Consider the following 23205-nt stretch of genomic DNA (forward strand, 5'->3'; position numbering starts at 1 on the left):
CACTTCCAGCCGTATCAAACATTTTATTCAAAGGAATGACAATAGAAATGGTGCATAGATTTTTGTTGTTTAAATTCAATGACAGCCCCCTATGCCTCTTGTATGCTTTTATGCTTATAACACGGTCACAGTCACAGAGTCAAGGCCTGCGTACCATGGGAAGTTTAAGCGCCTCCACCCCCACCACAAATAAATAAAGCCCCGCCCATACAATCACTGTTTCCACTTTAAATAGTACAAAAGGTTTGAAGTCAAGTTCATGAGCAGTTCGTTCAACGCAACCAGTTATGTTCCCATGTTGAATTTGATCAATAAGACAAAATATTGTATATATACAGAATATATATATATATATATGTCTATATATTTTTAACCCTTCACACTTATGTACATTAGCAACTCTGTGCAAGACACGTTCGGAAATGTTGGATGCCAAAGAAGCCCGAGATGACCTCAGACCACTGCTATGTTTAACCACACATTTAGCAACATTCAGCGGTGAGAGGACAGACACTGGGTCAGTGGCACAGCTGATGGAAAGTCTCCTCGCCGCGGCCAAGGCGCCGCTACTGCCGTGCGAGCGATTGTCACATATAAAGTCAGCGGGATACATGCTTCACTCGGAAAAGGCACAGACAATGACCGTACTGTCAGTAGATTAGCACATTTCCCCTCCTCCGGAAGAGACGAAGAGGGCGTCTGCCGAAGATGGGAAGGGAAGTCTCAGGTGTCCAGTGTCTGAATGTATGTTAGTGGTTGGTCGTTTTCACATTAAGGTTTTATTTTCCACAGCTGGGATTGGAAGAAAATGAGAGAGAGAGAGAGAGAGAGAGAGAAAATCTCAATTTAAAAATGTCTTTGAGAGGCCACACTATGGGTTTATGAAGAGTTTCGGAGGCAAAAGGCTAAAGTTGAAGAGCCCAAAATTGACTCACTACTTAATCAAAGAAGGCTACGGTAACAATTTCTAAATCTAAAATACAAGCAAAAAAGCACCTAATGCCAATACAATAGAGGCCAATGGTAACCATGTTGAAAAAACAAAACCAAAGAAATACATGTTTCCACAATACTTGTGTGCAATTTGACCATAAACAGCAATGTTCATTTGAGCTCTTGAGAGCGAGTATACAAACTCAAACAAGTGAAACTGGCCACCACAGGTTTCAACTGCACTGAAACAGCAGAATGTTGGCGAAGATTACAAAAGTCACAAGCAGCAGAAAATTCAAATAAAATCACAGATCTGAAGAGCAGAAAGCCCCTCCAGACAAGCAGAAGACAATCAATGCTCTTGACCTTTCAATTCCATCTCTGTTGTTTTAGCCTTCTCGAACTATAATTGCAGTAAGTGGATTCACTCAGTTCACTCTCAGTTGTTTATTTATTTATTTATTTTAAATTGTGGTTTAAAGAGTCTCACCCTGATGTTGAAGCCCAGCAGGTCGCTGACCACAGCAGACACGGCGGACAGGATGACGACCCGAGTGATGTTGTAGATCAGAGGGTTCACAGTCAGACCCAGCAGTCGAAACGGAGTATCCAGCTCCTGGAGCAGGTAAGAGCGCGGGCGGACGTGTTACTTGAGCCAATCAACTGTTTTGAGCTCCAAGGGCAGTAAGATCACATAATAATCACTATTCAAAGATATCTGTTGCGTAATTCAGAGGCCAAAACCTTTAGCGAGGTCTTGAAGACATCTGCAGTGACATGACGTGAAGAGGATGATTCACTTATTGAACATTAGATGGAGCCAGTAGAGAGAAGGCTGACGTTACAGAAGACAAGACTCTTTACTGGAGTTTCTGGCGAGTGTCTGATTCCAGGAACACACCAAGGGCTTCAGTCTTAAATATTAATGATTCAATAATGTAAACTCACAGTAACATTTTCTCCACGGCCAACGGGAGGTTAATTTACTTCTTCAGGATAACGTATGGCGGACTGCAGTGTTTGGTTTGGATTGGTTCTGTGTGGCAGGCAGTAATGCAACCTGAACATTATCAACTGACTGAGGCTGGCTCAGCAGAGGCCGCTCGGGTTTCAGTGCACTGCCGTGGGATTTGGTGCTGTGAAACTGATTAGAAGACTGGTGACGCAGAGTGGTGTGTAAGGTACGCAGTCCCGGTGCCATCGCAACCTAAATCAGCATTCAGGGAGGCAGGTAGACACTCCAGTGTCCAATCAAAAGCTTGGAACAAACTGCTGGATAAGCCTTGAATAATACAGGAATACATAACACAACACAAGCTTGGCTCAAGTTGTGTGCAGAATTTAAATAAACTTTTCATTTTATACTTTGGCTGAAATGAACCCTTCAAATGTACATTTATTGACTGCTTCTGCAAGTGAAATAAAAACTGATTCCATGGCATCACAACAGGACTCACCTTCATCAGTTTGGTTGCCAACTTCAAAACATTGTTGACTATACTGAGGGAGTCTTTTTTATTTGGCTTCTTCTCCATCTTCAGGTATAAATTGATCTGCGACAGAGAGCCGTTATTGTATATTACAGCGAAAAACCCATTTATACCTGAACTGAAGACACTGTGAGCTAGCTGATGCTCCAACGTCTTTTACCTGCTCAGTGAGCAGCACTGAGGAGTTGCTGTACTTGCAGTTCGTCTCCGAGCCGAGCGTCGCCAGCCGCAACAGGAAGAGGATGAGGGACGAGGCCCACACCATCAGCTCCCAGTTTGTCAGAGACTCCAGAAATGTTTTGTGGCTGTGCAGGAGCTGAGCAGAAGGGGGGGGGGGGGGAAAGCAAACACAACTTTATTTATAATCACTGTACTGGCAAAACAGAGCAATTTCTCCAACATCTTTTATCTAAGGGCTGCAAGATTATCTCCACTCAGGTAATATGATCAGAAGGTACTGAGGTTTTCACAACCTTCAGGTAATTTTACCAGACAGGACAATATTAAAATAGGGTTATTAAGTCTGTTTTCTGGCAGCGGATCAGATTTTGTTCTCGCGGATATGACTGACCTGTGCACAAATAATGAATGAAATGGAAAGCGCCAACAGGAAGATGGTGGAGACAATGACGTCAACGGAGCGCTGCGGCCCTCGTCTCTGCGGGAACAACAAGCATATCGGTGAGTCACGCACTGCAGACCACCACTGGTCTGGGGGGAAATAACATCTCTGGTGTTGGAGGGTCAGAAAAACAAACCCTGAGGAAGGAGCGCAGCGACAGCCACATCTTTATATTCTGCACTTTCTTCAGCCTGAAATGTGGGATCTCGGACTTCTTGGCTTTGCGCGCAGAAGTCAGATGGCTGAAGAACTTGGCGAATACCAGTCTCTGAGGGGGAGAAAACACGATCGTGCAGTCTGAGATGAAAGCGCCAACGCGACACAGTTCGTCATTGAAAAGGCAGCCAGCAGGTGGCAGTGCTTCCCCGCGTTGTCTGTTGATAGTACCCCAGAACCGCCACTGGAGGGCAGACCAGCTTAGAGAGAAAGTGTTGTAGGGTGGCTAAACTGTGGGCTGCCTGAACATCAACGTTGCCTCACATCAGGCAGGGCTGGATTAGGAATACAGAGGCCCCTGGGCCAGACTCTCGGAGAGGCTGGGGGGGGGGGCGTGAAACATTTTCTTCCTCCAAGGTGGGGCGTGACAGAGAAAGTTTGAGAACCACTGAATTAGAACATGAGAAAGGGAAAAAAGCGCATAACTAAATACAGGGAAAAGAAACAACTTCAATATATAAATGGAGATCACCTGTTTGTATGTCCTTTCGGCTACGCACATCATGAAGAAAAACAGCCCCGTGAGGCAGACTCTCTGCACGGCGGTGATGAAGAAGAATGCGTAGGCCTTGGCATTGGGAGGCCCCACCGCCATGGCCACCACCTCAGACGGGGACAGAGAGGTGAGGTTGGAGGCGTCCAGACGCTGGGACAAGCGGAAACAGAACGGCAGTACCGCCAGCGTGGCGGTCATCAGGCCGCCAAACATCAGGTAGCCCAAACCCTGCTCCACCAACTTCACCTGCGCACACCAAAAAACAGAGGAGAGGCGTCTTTTCATCTTATCACACGACCCCTGAGATGACACGACGCGCACGCAGCCTGGCAAAGGATTAAGTTTGTCAGACGGCTCAGTGTTCGACACAGTGAAACTATCACACTTTGTCATCGCGGTACCCATTTCAAAAGTTAATTATAATCTTTATCTGGCGTTTTTTTTCTTCTTTTTTTTTTTTAATTAGTGTCGATACCTCATCTTAGAAGTACGGCAACCAACTTATAAAAAGCAGTGTGATAGGCCTAGCGAATTGTTTAAAACAAGGACATGGCACATCTTAACAAGGGCTCAGTTGCATCTTTAAACAGCCGTTCTACGCTGGACCTGCTGTTTGTAATGGAGTTTTCACGAGCATTTGGAAAGAGCAGCATGTTTACCCGTGTGAGGATGATGCCACTGATCTCCAGCACTGACATGTCGGCCTTCTTGCATTCGCCCTGTTCCCATATTATGGCACTGACGCGGTCCTTGGATGGGTGACATGCCTGCAGCCATGACAGCTGGTTCTGGAAAAAAAAGACCTTTCTGTGACTTTGATGGGACGACGGAACATGATAACAGCATTGGTTTACAGGTATTTGGAAAGAAAAAAAAAAATCATTACTTGGTTATATCTAGTTAGGTAAGCAAATTTCTGCAATAAAAGCTATAATGATTTGAAGTCATTTTCAGAGAAAAAGCAGTGGTTTTATAGGCAACAACAAACATCAGCTGATGGTTGGAATAGGACACACTGCAAGGTGTATAAAAGGACACTGTTCATTTATCGCTCCCATTTCTACAGAATGCCACAACGCATCCACTGATGAACAACGTCATTGTTCTTTATCTAGAACATGTGTAAGCTGCCTTACTCCCGTGAAATCCTGCTGGAGACTCTCGTCATCGGTGCTCAGACTGGTGGCTTGCGGGAGCGTGATGCCACCGGCGTAGCGCCCGTTGGATTCGCTGTCGCTGCTCTCGGAGGAGGCGGAGTCAGGCCCCTGGAGGAGCTCCTCCCACATTGCGTCATCGGTGTCAGAGGCCGGACGGGACCCGGCGCCCGGCATGAGGCGCTCCACCTCTCGGGGCTTTGCTTTGCTGAAGGTGGCGCTCACTTCCTGTGTACAGAGAGTGCTTTCAGACTTTTTACCCTGTAAAGTCAGTACGTGTCCATCCTGGACCTGCAGTTGCATGGGAGTCCCAGAAGAAGAAAGAATCTGTGACTACTGTGACATCGATGTTGAAAATGAGTTCCACTTTGTGTTTTATTGCACTTTGTACCATGACTTGCGTCAGAAGTTGTTTGCTTGGTGTAAAACTGTTGATTTGATGTGGACTAAAATGGATTTTTGATTACAAGGTATTTCTCCTTGCCGAATATTTAGAGAAAGCCTGGGCTAAGGAAAAAAAAGTACATTTAGGCCAGACATTAAGTCAGTTGGTCTTTTATTTTATTTACTCTTTTATTTATGTCTTAACCTACGGTGAATTGTGGCACCATTTACAGGTAATGAACGTAATAATTTAACACAGTTTTTGTTGTTTCTTATAGTCCCAAAACAGATGGGTCCTATTTGGACATGACAATAATAAAATTCATTCATTCATTCGTCCATTCGGTCATTGCATGGACCTGCGGCTGCCGAAAGAACAAAACTGACCTGGGGTCGCAACGAGGGTTTGTGGTTCGGCTTGAGGTTTCTCTTTCGGACAGAAGAGCTCGGTGAAGACGCTGGCCATGTTGCGACAGGGTGCCGCTCTTGAAGAGACACTAGATGGGGAATTTCCTCTGGCGGTGAGCCCTCCTCTTCCTCACTGGAAAGCTCGTCGGATGCGCCAAACCCCGACTTTCTGATGTTCTGAAAGAGGATAACGCAACACAGTCATTCCTTAGAGACAATCAGACAAACAGTCATTTCATTTGGAAAATTCATTTCAAAATTATATTCTTTTTCATGACATTTTCTCGATCGGGAGACTAAATTTGTTGGCTGAACTTTAACTTCATGGTTGTATAACCAGCCTCAGTAGCCAATGCAGATATAGTGCATGACAGCAAGCAGGCAAAGGGGGAGAGACATGCAATCACTGATCGCAATTCCTTTTTAAATCAAAAATATCATCTATCCGCTGAGTTTGATCGGTATGACAGCACCGACCCTGACTGCTCAGATGAGTGACTTTACCATCTCCTCGTTGCTGTATAAACACTGGTGTTCTTGGGACTGCCAGCTACCCTGCTGCTCCGTGGTTCCGCTGTCATTCTCCTCTGGTTTCTTAGGTCCTCTGCCCTTCCTCGGCCTGCGTGACACAAAAATGAAATTCAGCGCCCGAGAATAATAAACGCAGCAGGGTTTTAGCCTCAGGAGAGGCGCTCAGGCAGGATCAGCGTGTTGAATAATTTGAGGTTGATTAGAGGTCTTTAGGTCCATTTGCATGTGCAATGTGTCAGTGTTTACACGCGCTTGAGGCTTGGCGCCAAGTTGTAGCGGTGTTCTGCTGAGGGCTAATAAGTGTGCGGTGCCTAACAATGAGGGAAGCACCTCCTCCTGCGCGCAGGGCTGGTGGTGCAGCTGGAAGCCGGACTGCCCGAGGGCCACCGGCTGGATTCGGTCGACACAATCTGGCAGTGCACGGTGCCCAGCAGCAGCATCAGACACATGGGCCCAAACACCTCGCTGGCACTCGCCCCGGGGACCTCGCAGTACAGCAGGACTGCCGCCACTGAGGAGCAAGGAGACATTTGGAAACAGCAAATAAAGCAGTCCCTCTGGGTAACAATTAGAGCAGGCGTCTCGCTTACTAATGAGGGCCCTGCGTTTCGTGCAGGTATGCTCGGAAACATGTTTTCAAGACTGCACCTGGCCGAATGTAGGACGTGACTGAGGTAGATACTTAATGTAGGGATTAAGAAAGAAATTCTCTGCTGTTTCACTTCTGCAAAGGGTATAGAGGGAATGTTTAAAACAGTGACTTAGAGCAAGTCGTGAGCAAGTTAGCACATTAAAGACTCAAGACTGATGCAACTCTTGATGATGTGCGGCAGTGAAACGCAATTATCAGCAAAACTTAAAGGAGCCGTGCAAGAAAGCAAATCACCACTAGATGGCGTAGTTGTGAAATACATGGCCAACGCAGCAAACTAAAAGCATTTCAGCAGGCTGTGTTATTATTAGTGTCGAGCAGTGTCCTGTCTCTGCTTTTCTGTTTTTGGTTGTTTACTGACATTGTGTTGGAGAGGAAGTGGGGGACGCAGTCCTGAAGGCGGGGAGGAAAAGGAGATTTGCATGCATGAAAGTCCTGCCAGTAAACAAACAGCTAGAGAACAACTCACACACGCACATACTCAGGGTGAGTGTCGTCACTTCCCGTTTCTGATATTGCGGCACTACAAGTTCTCTACATAGCAAAATTTGTTCATCCTGACGTGTAATCAGGTGAATTTGTGGATACCTTTCAGATTAGATAACACGAACGGCTGGGGGATTTAAAAACCCACTACAGACAACTACGAAATCTGTACAAGGTTGCTCTTTCTGATTAGAAAAAAGATTAAAATGGTGAACTTACCTTGCATGAAGTACAGGATGAGGATACATGACGAAACAGAACTGGAGGTCACCTGGATCCACCACCTAAAGAAGAACGGGAAGAACAGCACGCGGACCAGACCTTTACGGGTCAACGCTGTCCAAGGACTCTCTGGTTTGGCTTTGCTGAATGTTGATCCTGAGTGGAGCAATCACAAAATGACAGCGTTATGATGACAGAAGGAGTGTAGTGTACTTATTAATACTCTTTGTTTGTGCTTTTTGTTATCTTGTTCCCCCATTTTTTCTGCTTTGGTTTCACTGAGCCTCACCTCTCACTAAGTCAACGTCAATGAGGTCTGGCTTGATATAACCTGTCTTCTTTGGCTTGCTGTCCAAACCCTGGATGAAACATTGATAATGAAGTGGGAACACTGAACAAAATTCCAAGACTATGATTTGTTTGTGTCTTACATTTAGGTCTGCCGGCTCCAGGGATTTCTCCCAGACTTGTTGATCATAGGCTCCGATCTGTGAGGAAGAAAAGGCAATATCATAAATTCAAAGATTTTGCACTTTTTGTCATTTGTTACAATAAATAAAAAAATAAACAGTTACTTAGTTGGGTATCAGGCTGCATTTAAGACCTGACACGCTGTAATACAGATTTTTGTCATGATGTGTTTGAATTGGGCAAGATGCAACCAATGAATTTAGAGATTAGTTAAAAACAGAACAAACATGTTTCAATGTCCATTTAGTTCAAAATGAAGCCATTCTTCAGTTTCACTTGAAGTTTGAAGTAACATGTAATCATTGTGGCTTATCGGCTTCATCATCCCCTGCTTTCCTGGCATGTCAACACAAAAAACAGAAAACAAAGGCTAATTGATGCAAACCAGAAAAAACTGCTGATCAGTATCAGTTTTTCTGAAGAAAAAGAGAACTGACTCTAGCTGCGTTTCCATTACCCCTAGAATTGCGCAAAATCTAAATATCGCAATAAAAAGTTGGTCATGGAAACACCTAAACTTTGAAAAACCTCTCAAATATGGCTAAAAGGTTTTGACGCTTTCGTGAGGTGGTTTTTCAGACGCATCGATATAGAGGTATATGGCAAAAGTGTCATGGAAACACTGTTTTGTACATTTACCCCTCACCAGACGTGAGGTACGGGGTCACGTAACCAGCTCACTTCAAGTGAAAATGGTGTGTTATGTTGGGATGGAGGAGGAGACGGAATACTTTAGTCTCCTGATGATAACAGCGGCAACAGTAGTAATAATACAACTGAAATAGCTGCCCCCAAAACGCAAAATGTTTTGTACCTCCCCAAAGTGGGGTCCCGCCCAGTGAGAATTTACAAGAATTACGGCTTGTGCGCTTCACACCATTCGATGGAAACACCTGCAAATTGCAAATGAACTTTGTCGAAATTTTTGAAATATTGATTGTATTTTGCAAAAAACTGTCATGGAAACGCAGCTTATGTTAGAATATAAATCACTCGTTTGGGAAAATACACTTAAATAATCATTATTATTGTTTGTTGCAATCTTATAATTTGAGTTGTTTAATAAAACAGAATCTTGACAATAAATCTAATACTGTTGGAAAACCTGTTTAGTTCACGCTTAAATAATGCCACGTTATTACGGAAAATGCATTTTTAGAGCCGAGCAACTATTCTCAGTCAATGCAAGCCACTTATCCTATCACTGACTCTTGTTGTGGTGGATTGAGTGGTTGAAGTCTGAAGAAGGAAGACATATTGGTAATTAATCTAACCAAATAGCCTGATACCACTTACTGATGTTGCTCACAAACTGTTGAGGTTCTAACTTCTCATTCCTCAAACATCATTTGTCCAAAAACAGCCACCATGGTTTTGACGGTCACTCCAAGCTGATCCCACAAGCCCATTACACCTTGTCCATTTCCACGTTCCACACGAGGTAGTGTCATAAAATAAACTGCTCTGTGTGGAATACTGCTGGTTGAGGAATCTCCTTGCAGCATATCTGCCTTGCATTTCTTCAATCGTGGAAAATCTCATTTTTCCAGTGAGGGAGATAGCGCCCCACACCATCTCAGTCCCTCCACTTAAAGATGTTTACCCTGTCGGCACACAATCAAATCTGCTGGGCAGGCCATCCCACTAAGGCACGATCCTTGCAAATGTGGAACCATTTAATAGTGAAACAAACAGGTCCAATAATAATTGTAAGAATAAAAATAATTGTGTACGATTGTGTAAGATTTGTTGCCCCCTGGCCATTGCAAAAAAAAAAAAAAAGAAGAAAGGAAAATGTGCCAAAACACAGTTTTCGTTACTTTTAAGTTTACATTAAATGTAGCTGTCTACAATTGATTAATGCAATGAAAACAAGCCTTCTTTCAGAAGAATGTTTCTCCCCTACCTTCTCCTGATACCAGGCAATTCTGGCCATTGTCCTCAGTTACAGTAAGCAGTGGAGTTGAAGTCAGGTCATTGCACAAACGGCTCGGGAATGAGAGAGCAAGAGTTCGGGAGGATTCCAGATTGTCCCACTACACACAAAAGGTTCGATCAACAATGCAAACGTTTGCCAAGGGGTGTGTTGTTGTTGATGTGTGGAAAAATTCTGCAACAAAGTAAAAGCTAACCAACGTTAGCTCTGAGTAAATGTGGGAGTGTACTCATCACTTACCTCAAGTTAAAACCGCAAGGTTCGATTTGGCACAAACTGCAGCATATATTGACATAATATTACATTGTTTACTTTTGGGTTATCTTACATTTCAGGGGCGTCGCAACCCTTTGGTGCCAGAGCAAACTTGAAGCTAACGAGCTAAGCAATACGGCGTCCGTCAACTGACACATTACACGCGAATAAAAACATTAAGATGTTTGTTATGCCAAAAAAAAGCTGCCTCCTACTTGCTCCCTTACGTCTTAGCAAGAGCCTTCAATTTTGATACACTTGTCTGTACCGTTTCTTGTTTATTATTTGACTCAGTCTTTCCGCTATACTTTTATTTCCGGGATTCTTTTTTTTTTTTTTTTTTTTTTTTTGCATCCACATTGTTAGTCAGTAACCCGGTGTTTTGCCTTCGAGGCTCCACTTGCGCGTGGACTTTCCTGAAGCTAACTTTCTCAATGTTGCGGCAAAATGTGATATTAATCTTCATTATCAGTCTAAAAATAAAGTCTGGAAATCAAATCATGTAAATATTTTATCGGGGGGAAATGTCATGGACTTCGAGGTCTTTTTAGTTTTGCCTGCAAGACAAAGCACGGGAAGTGAATATGTCCAAGGCACATTTCCTGAACATGTTTGGAAAAAAAATTTAGCCAATGAGGCAAACTATAGTAAATCGAGAAATAACAACACAGAAAATCCATGGAACAGCAAGCAAATGTGAGACCGACCTTTAATCTCGTAATACAGCATTTTGGATGTTGTTATATGTATTCATGCAAATAATAATCATCATAAGCATAAACAACATAAACTAAATTAACATCATAAGCAAACAAAGGTCGGATTCAGGAAACTTGTAATTTAATATTTTCATAATCCATTAATTGTTCATCGCACATTTTAAATGTAAAATCTAAATCTAAATCTAAATTTTATACAGTTTTTTTCTTTCTTTCTTTCTTTCTTTTTTTTTTTTTTTTTAGAACAATCCCCCCTTTAAGAAAAAAAAAAAAAAAAAAAAAAAGATGTACTATTTGTTTTAACTGACATTGTTGACCATTACTCTTGGGCCCCTTGCTCGGCTAAATAACAGTCATTTCCAGTACAGGGTTTAAAATGACAAGGTCTGAGAGAACAACTTGATTGACAGCCTGTCTGGGAAAAGGAGTCGTTAGTCACTGGACTCTGGATTGTCTACGGACAGCTGGTCTTGCTTGGCCACACAAACAATCTGCACCTTGACCTTCTTGTTGGGCTGAGAGATGTGTTGCAAGAGAAGAAGAACACCTCTATGACACCCGAGCTACCTAGCATAGGTCAAGATCAGATTTTCGATCCAAAGGAAACAACACAGAAAACCACCAGTTTCAGAACTGTTTTGGCTTCCCGGGTCTCTGCTTTGGTTGTGGAAGGGGTCACAAAATCTGCATCACCACAGATTGCAAAACAAGAGAGAAAATTGAACCACTTTGTAAATAAACTGCACATAAGAAACATTCAAACATAGCAGCAGACCAAAGTGACACAGATAAGGTTATAACAGTGTAACCTTTTACTGTTACACTGTTTAATTGGGTTTGGTAAATGCAATGGCCATGGAGATCAGTACCAAATAGGCAGAGTTCTTCCTACAGTTTAAGATTGTAATCAGTGAACTGCATGCATTGAATGGTCTTAAAGAGTAGCCGATGCAAGAGGAACACTTCCCAAACAGGTTTGACATACACTTTGAATTTCTTCAGTGGTACGTGCAATTTAAGACAATAGTGAGGATCAGAACGATAAAGCTGTGCTTAATTGGCGTCCCGCTCAGATTGGCTGTATCAAGCCTTTTGACATGTTTCAATGAAAGGGGGGGGGGGGAAAGGACAAAAGCTACCTTTCACTTCTGTCCTTTTACTTGACAGAGGCATTCAAAGAGTGACAGGAAAGTGACAGGACTAGAGAGCAGAGAGTGACAGGCACCAAGGGGGCCAAGCTGGAAGTGACTGTCGTGGCAACAAATGACAAAGTTACTTTTCATATTCAGTGTTACTCTGAACTCCCTCATCAAATATAATTATTACATCATCACAAAAGACAGATACAATTATAACATGTGACCACTGAGAGGCAAGCCCATTGGAACAATTGGCAATATGACTTGAACAAATGAAAATTGATTAATAAGAGACAAGATCGATGAATTTGAGCTTAGTTTAAGCTCTAAACGGTACATTATTCTATATGATGTACTATTTATTTACACTGACACAAAATCATCACAACCCTACACTGTTCACCCTCTAATATTTACAGCTTTGATAAGAAACACACCTGAAAGTCAACAGCGTAGCGGACTATTACTCTTGGGCCCATTGCTCGGCTAAATTACAGTCATTTGTAGTGCACAGCTTACAATGACAAGGTCTAGGAGGGCAACTTATTTGACAGAATGTCTGGGGAAAGGAGTCATTTGTCACTCGACTCTGAATTGTCCACTGTCGGCTGGTCTTGCTCGGCTGCACAAATAATCTTCGCCTTGACCTTTTTGTTGGAAGAAACGATAAAATACGGGCTGAGAGATGCATAGCAGGATGAGAAGAACACCCTCATATCAGCCACCACCGGTGACACCTTAGCCACCGTCAGCATGTAGATCCAGATCACATTATCAATGCCAAAGAAAACCACATACAAAACCACCAGGGTGATAACTGTTTTAGCTGCCCGCGTCTCTGCACCACCACCCTGGGAGCGCCGTATTCCCCTCACCTGGCGGCTGTGGCGGTGTAGGAGCAGCAGAATGTAAGCACTCGAACCCACCATCAGAGCGACAAAGGCAAAGTCCCTGCCCGAGACGGCCACCCCATTGATCACATAAGACAGGCTGTCCCTGAAGTCCACGTGACAGAAGCCCAGGTTGAGAGTGAAGGCAGGTACAGTGCCATTCCGTGGAGCCATGGAGAAGAAAGGGGCTGCGATGCATATGGCCATGTTGAGAAGCCAGAGCCCGGCGAAGGTGGGCAGGACCAGGGAGGGCAGTGCGGGCTTCAACCTCGACAAACGTGGCCCGGCCGGGGCGATGGTCACAGCCTGAAATGCGCTGAGCATGCAGGTGATGCAGACGGACAGAGCCCTGCTGATGCGGTAGGCGTAGATGACCACCTTACAGCCCGCATCGTTCAACAAATCCCTCAGCCCAAACACAGTCATTGTCTGGGGGACGCAGCGAGTCAGTAGCAGCATCAGGTTGGTGAAAGCTAGGTGGCACAGGATCATGTCCACCGGAAGGAGCTTGGTCTCGGTGAAAATTATGTGACCGTAAGCCAGGAGCACCACGGTGTTCCCCAGGATACCCATGCCTGTTTGCAAGAGGAAGGAGACCCCTTTGATAGTCACACACAGATCCATGAATGCCCCCACCAACACCACCGCCAAGACCTGCATCACATCACATGTTGCAAAACAAGACAGAGAATGAACTCTGTTATAAAATATGCAGAAGAGGGGAAAAATCAGAATCAGAAATTCAAAGCATGATGAATAACAGCTTCTACTGGGTGTTCTAAGAGATGATCAGATACTAACCTGATAGCGAAGTGTGTTATGCTTCAACAGTTTAATTACCTGTAGTAATTATCATTTATATCCTCCAATGCCCCTGGGATCAATGCAAAAATGGCAGGGTTCAGCCTACAGTTTAGGGAAACAATCAGTGAACTGTGTGAATCAAATGGTCTCATGGGGCTGCTGATGCAAAGGGACCACACTCCCCACACAGGATTAGCAATGCTTCAAAGTATTTCTTTTTGTAAAAGAAAGTCAGGACAAGAGAATTAGAGTGTGTGGTACTTGTTAGATAATGTGTTAGGAAATGATGTATGAACTACATTTGTCGTATGAACTGCATCCACATTCAAAGAGTCCGCTTTACATAAGTGAGCCAGCCTATTCCTTTACTTACCTGGCAGACTGGTGTTTGAATGGCGATAGTTCACCACTTTCAACAGCAGTAGAAGAAGAGAAAATACACAGGTTAGCTTAAAGCAGCTAGCTAACCGTACCCAGACAGCAGACCTAACTATTATACTAAATAGACTAACAAATTACTATCACAATGAAGGATCTGTTTACTATGACTGAGTGGAATAATGTGACCATGTACTAATTAATCAACCTAACCGACCAACTGGCAACTGGGATATTGATTAGCACTTATCTGTGCAATGCCTTACATGGGCAATACTAATATGTGTTCCATCCATCCATCCATCTGTTTTCTGTCACTACCTCTGCTGTGCTCAAGGCTGTGGGGGTTGCGGGAGTCTATCCTAGCTGTCTCGGAGTGGGTTTAAGATAATTCTCCTTAACCAAATGTATGCGCTTTCAAGAAGAAAACATGAAATACTGAATTAACATTTCGAAATGGGCAGACCAACAAGGTTAAATCTTTTTTTTTCTTTTCTCTTTTTTTTTTTAACCTGTACCATGTTCTTTCAGACATAAAGTAACAAAATGAGCATTGCTTGCCTGATTTTCTGCTCAAACTGTATTGAGCTTCCTGACATGTTTCAATTTGAAAGTGAAAGAAGGACAAAAGCTACATTTCACTGCTGTCCTTCAGTTGACAGAGGCAGCAAAAGAGTGACAGGAAGTCGACAGGAATAGAGAGCAGGGAGTGACAGGCACCAAAGGGCCCAAGCTGGAACTGAACACTGACTGTCATGGCTCCACATGAAAAAGTTTCTTGCTTTTCCTTCAGGCTTTGTTACTCTGGACGTGTGTCAATACTTTGCTCCATCTTATACGAAGGGGGCATTGAAAATTCTCAGCTAAGACTGGCTGCTGAAAAAATATGTTAACTCCAGATCACATCTGTTATATGTCTTTAAAAAAAATATGCATTCAAGCCACGATCGTGCAAAGTAAAATTGATTCAGACACTTGCAAATATGAATATGTTATTAAGTTCCTTGAGCTTCAATATGACTTTCCAACCACCTCCAAAAAGAACATTTCTGGGTTGGAATAAGACATGAAAGCACAAACATGATATTTATCTTTTCACTAATGTTACAAATCCGTCCTTTTCTGTTCAAGATGAATGCAGATGCCCCAGGCTGAACATCCTCACAGTATTCTGGAGGGGGCCTGTAATGTTGGGAAAATCATAAAATCCCACTTTGGGATGTTTGATATGTGAGCTCATACTGGAAATTGACTGGTTTAATGCCAGTCAATTTTGCCATGACGGTTGATATGCACTGAAACACTGAAAAAACACTGAAAGCAAGTCTTCTGACACTTCGTTAAAGATCTCCCTTTGGATTAAAAAACAAAATAGAGTCAGCAGGTGAGAGCACAGCGCGCGGTTACGGCTGGTACAGCCGTCGCCTGATGATGCCCTCAATGAGCCGTCAGGAGGATTTCTTGGGCACAGCTGCTGCTTTTTTCCTTCCACTCCTTCCCGCCCTCATGTCCTGGGAGCATGTTAAAAGACACATAGGAGCGAGACAATTAGCTGTGTAACAACACATGTTTGTACTAATTGGGGGCGCAGGGACAATCAGGCATTATTCATTTACTCCACCGTGCTGCCTTGTGCTACAGTAGGAGTTTGTTATTCCCTTTTAAGTAGTCGGCCGCTATTAATATGTTTCACACTCCGCACAGTCCAACCTGCTGCTCTGTTGTTTCCTTCAGTTTCAAACTGGGCTGCGAGTGAGATGTTTGAAAAGCTGTTTCTCCTGGGATTGGGTCTTGGGATGAAACACCAGCAGATTTGTTATTTCCCTTTAGTGTCTGCGTGATTGTGTGTCTGTGTTGTTTTTACATGCTTGCAAGTTCAGAGAGCTAATTAAAATGGCAAGTTCAAGCACGTCTCTCTCAGGGGACTGCATCATCCAGTCTAAACTGCCAGTTTCAAAATTCAAGCTTTTATTTTTGTCCTTGGTTAACATTGGATTTTTTCCCCCTCCTCCTGTTAGCTCATTAGAAAACCCACTTTAAATGGGTAAAGTGATTATGGATAAAATGCTAACTGCTATTGATCTCACATGTCCGGTAAAAGACGTCACTCAGACCCATGCTGGAAGGTCACTTAAACATTCTCAGGCTGTCGATGATATCAGTCCAAATGAAAACAATCTCTTGCAATGCATAATTTATTTGCCGACGGCCTTTCTTGCATCACCATATGCTCTTAAATCAGGTCACGTCCCAGCCATCTTAGTTGGCTGCTTGCGCACAACCCAAGACAGTTCAGGGATATGTCACTTTTTCTCTTTCTCCCCCCAACCTCCCTCCCTTTTTACCTTTCGTACCTCAAGCATGCTAGTGAGGCCATGAGATTTGGCTGGTTGAGTTTGGAATATGCAGCACATCCCTCACAGTGTCAGCTAATCTGTCCCACAGCTGAAATGTGCTTTAAAAGGATTTTGGCTCAGCAGCCTCCTGTCTCATATCGATGGACCCTTCTGGATTTTAAAAGCCGAGAGTGCAGTCAACCTTCAGCGACCTCAAATATGAGCTTGTGTGTCATCTGTATTTATTTACACCCCCGTTAACGCGAGTATGACGCTTTTACTGGCACAATAGGAGAATCACAACAACTCCGTGACCCCCGGATCTGGAGGACATTAACAAGTTTCTCAGCACCAGTCTGAGATTGCATGTATCTGCTGGAATTATTCCATTTAATTGCTATTAATCATGTTGTGCACAAGTTTGTTGGTGTGTGACTACACCTCCTGGCAACAAGACAAATGTCTGGGAGACTTAAAAAAAAAAGTGTAATTAACGGGATATGAATCTATAAATTATTTGGACTAAAGACCTCTGAATAAATGGTTACATTTATTAAATGTACATTAAATGTATGAAACTCAAGGTAGCTGAATGTGGCCAAAAAAGGTTGTATTAAATTAAAATAAAAAAATTGCTGTGCTTTAAAAAGTGTACAATGGCCAAAAATTAAATATCCCACAATATATGCCGACTTGGTAGTTAGACACTAGGCTCACGACAACACTGTAGTTCCCCCATCAACAGTTAAATAAGTATCGACAGGACAGACATGCACGTTATTAGCTAGAAACACTATTTCCATTTTGAAGACTTTTATTATTTTGAGTGAATTACAAAACCACTGATGAAAACATTAGCACACAGTGTGGTTGTTCAATCACGCAGACAGGAGTACATCTCTGTGTTTCGGTGTTCTCCACTGGAGGACACTGTGGTGTTGGTTCACACCAGCCCACACAGGAAGGCCCCCTTAATGAGCCTTGGCTTTTAAAATTGATCGCTTAAATTAAAAATACAAAAGTGGTGTGAAAGGTAATATAAGAAAATCTAAATATAGGAGCGGTAATTAGAGAAAAAAAGTGCCCAGTAGTCTACACTTTCTAAAAGAGCAGCACTGATAAAGTCTTTCCTGTTTTTAAGTGCAAACACTAGACATCAGAGCTGTGAGCCTCTCATTAGCACCGTTTCATGGCCATTGGTTTGAACTTTGTAGCTAGCAAATGTATCCAAATGCAGCTTCTCATCTTCTTCTTCCTGTTATTCTGTCTGTTTGAAAGCCTTTGAGGGGACAGGCGCAGTCATCTGAATTGATCTCAAGTAATTGGAGTCAGAGGGAAGAGAAGCCAGTGGAGCATGAAAATCAGATCCAACAGCAGCCACCTGTCTGAAGGTATAAGAACACAAACACCTTGTCTACATGTGTGGAGACGATCATAGACCACGTCCACTCCACTTCCAGCCACTGATGTCGGGTAAGGCTGCGCGCGCACGCACACACACGCACACTCGCACACTCGCACGCACGCACACACACACGCACGCACGCACGCACACACACACACACACACTCGCACGCACGCACACACACACGCACGCACGCACGCACGCACACACACACACAAGTCTGGATTGATCATAAGACACACTTTAAGCATTCCATTGTGGCATCTTTGTCCTGTCTGGCGACAAATCTGAAACAAAATGGGCTGTTTGTGGAAATCATTCTCAGCTGGCCACACAGTGTCTAATGATGTTGATTAGGGGGTGCAATGGTTTCCTTGTCTGCTCCCTCTCATTGGCTATTCTATAGCAGACTGACATGTAATCCTAATATCAATATTGTTTGAATATTTACCATTTGAAGTTAGTTGCCCAATCCTTGAGCTCTGTATGGAACTTAGCATTGTCTAGTATGCAGTGAGTCTAAAGGTTGTAAATCATGAAAATGTACATGTACATGTAGACTTAAATGTTAAGTGTTCTCTTTTGCTTTGAACTCATTTGTGTCCCTGCAGGGATGCAGTCGGACCTGTTTGCCCGGGGGATGCTCTATCTGTTCCTCACTGTGGTGGGGGTCCCAGGTAACACTGCCATTATCCTGGCGTTCCTCCTCCTCCTCTATCAGGAGAAGCAGCTCCTCCCGGCCGACGCCATCGTCCTGCACCTGGCCTCTGTCAACCTGCTGGTCGTCGGCGTCCGCAGTCTGCTGGAGACCCTGGCTTCCTTCCGTCTGGCCAACATCTTCAGTGATGTGGGCTGCAAGGCGGTGATCTTCGTCTACCGGACGTCCCGCTCCCTGTCCATCTGGCTCACCTTCGTCCTGAGCGCCTACCAGTGCCTGAGCATTGCTCCCCCCGGCTCGCGCTGGGCTTCCTTCCGCACAGTGGTGGCCCACTATTTTGGTGTCGTGTTCCTCTGCCTCTGGCTCATCAACACATGCATGAGCTCCGCCGCTGTGCTCTTCTCCTTTGGCGCCAAAAACGACTCAAGCCAAACGACCCACAGCATCAACGTGCAGTTCTGTTACGTCCACTTCCCGTCTAAGCTCTCCAAAGAAGCCAACGGGGCAGCCCAGGTTAGCAGAGACGTGGTGCCAATGGCGCTCATGACCCTCTGCAGCGTGATCATCCTGGTCTTCCTTTACAAGCACAGTCGGCAAGTGAAGGGTCTCCGCGGAAACAGAAGCAAGCAGCGCGCTGCCAAAGCCGTGGTCGCACTCGTGACCTTGTACGTGGTCCTCTACGGGGTGGACAATGGGCTCTGGGTTTACACTCTCACAGTGAGAAAGACCATGCGATCCCCGCTGATCTCTGACCTGCGCATATTCTTCTCCTCGCTGTACGCGGCGCTGAGCCCCGTGATCATCATCGTCTCCAACAGGAAGGTGAATGGCCGCCTGAAGTGCATCGTCCAGGAGAAGCCTATTGAGGAGAAAGCAACAAGTCTGTGTACAGCATGAGGCCAGCGAAGAGAGCTCATCTCTGGTAGGGCAGCAACCGGGTCGCAAATGGGTCATTGGCTCTTCGTCGGTATCAGGTAATAATGTCTCAAGCTCTTCCTGCATCTGTAGTATCTCAATGCTAAATAACACCATTCCCCCCCCCCCCCCATATGTATTAAATGTTTTGGATTTGTGATTCAGAAAAACATTTGAAAATATGCTCAATGGTATGAATAACAATAATAATAATAGTAATAATAAAAAAAATAATGTTACCATGAATGTGTGAATAAACAGAAGTCTGGCTGAGTCCCTGCTGGTCCAATTCTGTGCTGTTGGAGTTTGTTTATGTCGTTACATTATCCCCGTCTTAATTGGATGGGGGAAATTACAGCCGGGTGACTCAGTAACTGTCAAATGAGTTCCAAATGTCCATTTAGCCATAATTAAGGCTTTGAATGGAAGCTGGGAAATGTTCAGTCTTAATGAGGCAGGTTAATTGTCCCAGAGAGAGATATGCTTTGGAACCCTGTGGGGGAAACTGTGTTCTTCAGAGGGAAAAAGGAGTGATTACAAAGATGCTCATTAGTCACCTGATACAATAGCGGGGTAGCAAACAATTGTGTACCGGTCCTGTGCAGCTACACCTGTACGAAAAGGCTGACACACGTTTGCTGTGGGTGCGGGAAAGTGGGGGCTGTAGGAGTAATTATGTAATTGTAATGTCTTTGGAGGAGCAACGGCGCAGAGGCAGCGCAAGGACATAGCAACCTCTGTGTGTGAGTGACAGTGCAAAAGACATGAAGTGAGGCTGCCAGCATCCTGTGATCTACAAGCCTGAAGCGCAATCAGAGGGTCTGTCGGTGGATGGGTGAGGGTGGTGTGGGGGTGGGGGGAAGCGGGCAGGACGGACGGACAGAGCCGCCTCCCCGTGCTTGTGCACAACAGTCGACACCAGAGGCCACACAGTAGGGTTCATTGCCTTTTATTGCAAGAGTTAAAACGGTTGAAAGTGGCCCCCCTCCGCCCAGGTTTTTTTTTTTTTTTTTTTTTCCCGGAGAAGCTCCCGCCAGACGACGAAATTCCGTGCGTCTTACTCTTCAAACCACTGAAATCTGACTGGCACTTTAAACAGACTCCGGTGGAATGAAGGATAGAACACACGGACGGTTTCATTAGAGCACTGAACGCGCCGCTGGCACCGGCGGTGAGGAATCAGCGGGCTGACGCGTCGGCGACACCCTTCGGCGCTTCTTTCTCTTTCTGTTGGGTTGAGAGTGTGGACAAAAAGTTAAAAGGAGCAAACGCACGGCAAAAAACAGGTTTTCTTGGTGTGTGCATGCATGCGTGCGTGCGTGCGTGTGTGTGTGTGTGTGTGTGTGTGTGTGTGTGTGTGTGTGTGTGTGTGTGTGTGAAGGGTGTGCCAGGCCTCTCCCTGCACAAGACTGGACCTGTTTGGACTGTGTTCCATCCTCCTGGATTCTATGTAGTCCAGTCAAAGCCCAGCGTCATTTAACACAAACGGTTCAAACCCACACAAATGACACCCACTGTGACTGCAAAACCCGCTGTACAAACCTGTCAAACAACTTCACTCATTGCACCCCCACCCCCCTCTGATTTTTTTTTTTTTAACTGAGCAGTAAAGGAACGGTATTTAAAAGGAAACTGACGAAAGAGCAACGCGCCACAACCTGAGCTCACTAAAGAAAAACAAGCACAAAGAAAACTCCTCTGTTCTTTCTTTTCTTTCGCTGCCCATAGTCACAAAAGCGTACACAAAACACAAACCTGCGTGGAAACACACCTGGGCAAAATGTCAACCGGTCCAGAGCTCGGCGAGGTTAAAGTGAAGCGGTGGAGGTCAGCGCTACACACCGTCCGGTTATCTGCTCCTGCAGAGCCAGATGTCAGAGTGTTTACCTGCACCAGGTACAGGCATTTTTGTCCCCCGTGTCCACCAATGGTGTCGCGGCAGCAAGGGGAAACTCCGCCCACTTTCCTCCTACATGGAAGCAAGTCCACACCCTAATCTGCCCTTTGGTAAGCTAAAGGCCTCTCCTACCCCCCCTAACCCTAACCCTGAAAAGCTTCTTTTTTTTTTTTTTCTTTCTTTTTTTTTAATTACACAAGCGCCGCGAGTCCTGACAACTCGCTGCAATCACTTCTGCTGCCTAAACTGATCCGGCTTGGGCAACATGGCAAACACTGGCTGTGAGCATGATAATGGTGAAAGATTAGTGTTTGTGAACCAAACAGGCACAATTTGGCAAAATCTGTAATCAGTCTAAATGATCAGACCATCTAAGGACTTTTGGAGCTTCACTTGTATGAAACATATCATGCAGATTTTTTCCAAACCCACAACTTTACAGAGATGACAGATATAATAAGGCTCCTTTCATTGTGCTTGACGATCGCGTCACTGCTCTCCTTTCAAACAATGTTTTTCAAGGTGTGTTGTTTGGAGGGTTTATTCCCTGTGTGAGCAAAGTGGTAGAATGCTTCAGAAGAATGGCACTTATCAGAAGATCTACTCAATTCATAATTCTTTCAAGTGCAGTTCTGCTGTAAAGAGAAAAAAACCCCAGCAAATTACACAAAAGCTTTCATTTAAGTGGTTTTCAGAGCTTTCTTGAGAGCAAAATAAAATATAAATAAAAATAAAAGCAATGCTCTTTGTGACACTGGCCTGTGATTCATGCTGCTCCTTGAGTCACGGAGTTCTACAGTAAGCGTGCGACCCATTTCTGTGCATCCACCAAGTTGAACAGATTCCCTGAGACAGAACAAACAGACGCGTCGTGTCTCAGCTTGCCTGGAATGCAGCCCAGCAGCAGTGAGATGGTGCGGCAGAGTTTAGGTCGAGGTTCGCCCTGTTCGGACTCAGCCTGGGCAAACTAATTTCATATTGATTAAGGATGTTGCTGTAAAGCATGCACATTAGAAGACTAAGGTGTTCTACTATTAACTTCTAGCTTTTCCTCCCCGTATAAGACTTAAGCAGATTATGTCCTGAGCGCGTGCCAGCTCTTTCATTAAACTAACAACTATTTTGACTCCCTGAGATGAAACCCTAAATGTGGTTCGTTGAGATTGATGCTACTACAGCTAGCATGAGAGGGCTGAGTTAGCGAGCCGTTTCCCTGTCTTTGTATCAAGTAGGGTTGCCACCCGTCCCGTTTTCCCCAGAATTGTTCTCTTTTTTCACCACCTGTCCCAGGAAAAATAAAATCTCTCCCGAGACACAATTTGTCCCAATTTTTAGGGAAAATGACAAAACCTCATTTAATTTCCATCTGTGGTCTAGATAGGGTTGTCCCGTATCTGTCCCGTATATTTCGGGGAGCCCCCCCCCCCCCACGTCGTCGACAGACTTGAGAGATCCCCCCCGCCCCCCCCTTTTTTTTTATGTTAAAATGAGCTCAAACAGTAAGTGTCTCACTGATGAGATGGCAGCTGTAAGAAACAGACGACACCCATTTTAAGTACATTAGTGAGGACATGGACCCAGGAAGGTGGAGTGGAGGTGGGGTTGAAAGACTCCCTGGCCCCAGGGGGCAACTTGCTTGCCACAACCGCGCTCTGAGGTAAGGTGCTGAGACTTGAAAGACATTCAAAGTGCCCAGCCAGCAAAGTGCTAAAGAAAAGGAGGAAGTGGTGGAGGAGGGGAGGAAAGGTTGGGCTTTTATTGAGCGCCGACAGAGAAAGAAGGGAATCTGCATAACTAGGCAGCATAAA

General features: G+C 44.6%; 3 protein-coding genes across 7 annotated transcripts; 1 reads left to right on the plus strand and 2 right to left on the minus strand.

Moving 5' to 3' along the window:
• Window positions 1-3: 3 nt before the first annotated feature.
• On the minus strand, window positions 4-10600 carry phtf1 (putative homeodomain transcription factor 1). 5 transcript variants are annotated; one of them, XM_076024859.1, is made up of 17 exons: window positions 10330-10588; window positions 9972-10101; window positions 8026-8082; window positions 7884-7953; window positions 7592-7750; window positions 6565-6745; window positions 6208-6322; window positions 5683-5880; window positions 4894-5139; window positions 4417-4545; window positions 3734-4003; window positions 3182-3313; window positions 2995-3081; window positions 2584-2739; window positions 2391-2486; window positions 1424-1549; window positions 4-792 (listed from the first exon to the last, which is right to left on the minus strand). In XM_076024859.1, the coding sequence occupies exons 2-17, from the start codon at window positions 9999-10001 to the stop codon at window positions 772-774; spliced, it is 2073 nt and encodes a 690-aa protein (XP_075880974.1). In that variant the 5' UTR covers window positions 10002-10101; window positions 10330-10588; the 3' UTR covers window positions 4-771. The 5 variants fall into 5 exon arrangements, with proteins under 5 accessions (XP_075880974.1, XP_075880972.1, XP_075880970.1 ...); XM_076024857.1 differs by having other exon boundaries at window positions 7884-8082; window positions 10484-10600; XM_076024855.1 differs by having other exon boundaries at window positions 7884-8082.
• A 654-nt stretch (window positions 10601-11254) lies between these two features.
• On the minus strand, window positions 11255-21472 carry ora1 (olfactory receptor class A related 1). Its single transcript, XM_076024848.1, has 2 exons — window positions 21272-21472; window positions 11255-19444 (listed from the first exon to the last, which is right to left on the minus strand). Exon 2 carries the CDS (start codon window positions 13662-13664, stop codon window positions 12687-12689), a length of 978 nt encoding a protein of 325 aa, XP_075880963.1. The 5' UTR covers window positions 13665-19444; window positions 21272-21472; the 3' UTR covers window positions 11255-12686.
• Window positions 18541-19616, plus strand: ora2 (olfactory receptor class A related 2). Its single transcript, XM_076024850.1, has one exon. The coding sequence runs from the start codon at window positions 18541-18543 to the stop codon at window positions 19480-19482; it is 942 nt and encodes a 313-aa protein (XP_075880965.1). The 3' UTR covers window positions 19483-19616.
• Window positions 21473-23205: the final 1733 nt, after the last annotated feature.

The sequence above is a fragment of the Nelusetta ayraudi genome, unplaced genomic scaffold (assembly GCF_046127955.1).
Source record: "Nelusetta ayraudi isolate G7.1 ecotype Tasmania unplaced genomic scaffold, CSIRO-AGI_Nayr_v1 ptg000017l, whole genome shotgun sequence".
NCBI lineage: Eukaryota > Metazoa > Chordata > Actinopteri > Tetraodontiformes > Monacanthidae > Nelusetta > Nelusetta ayraudi.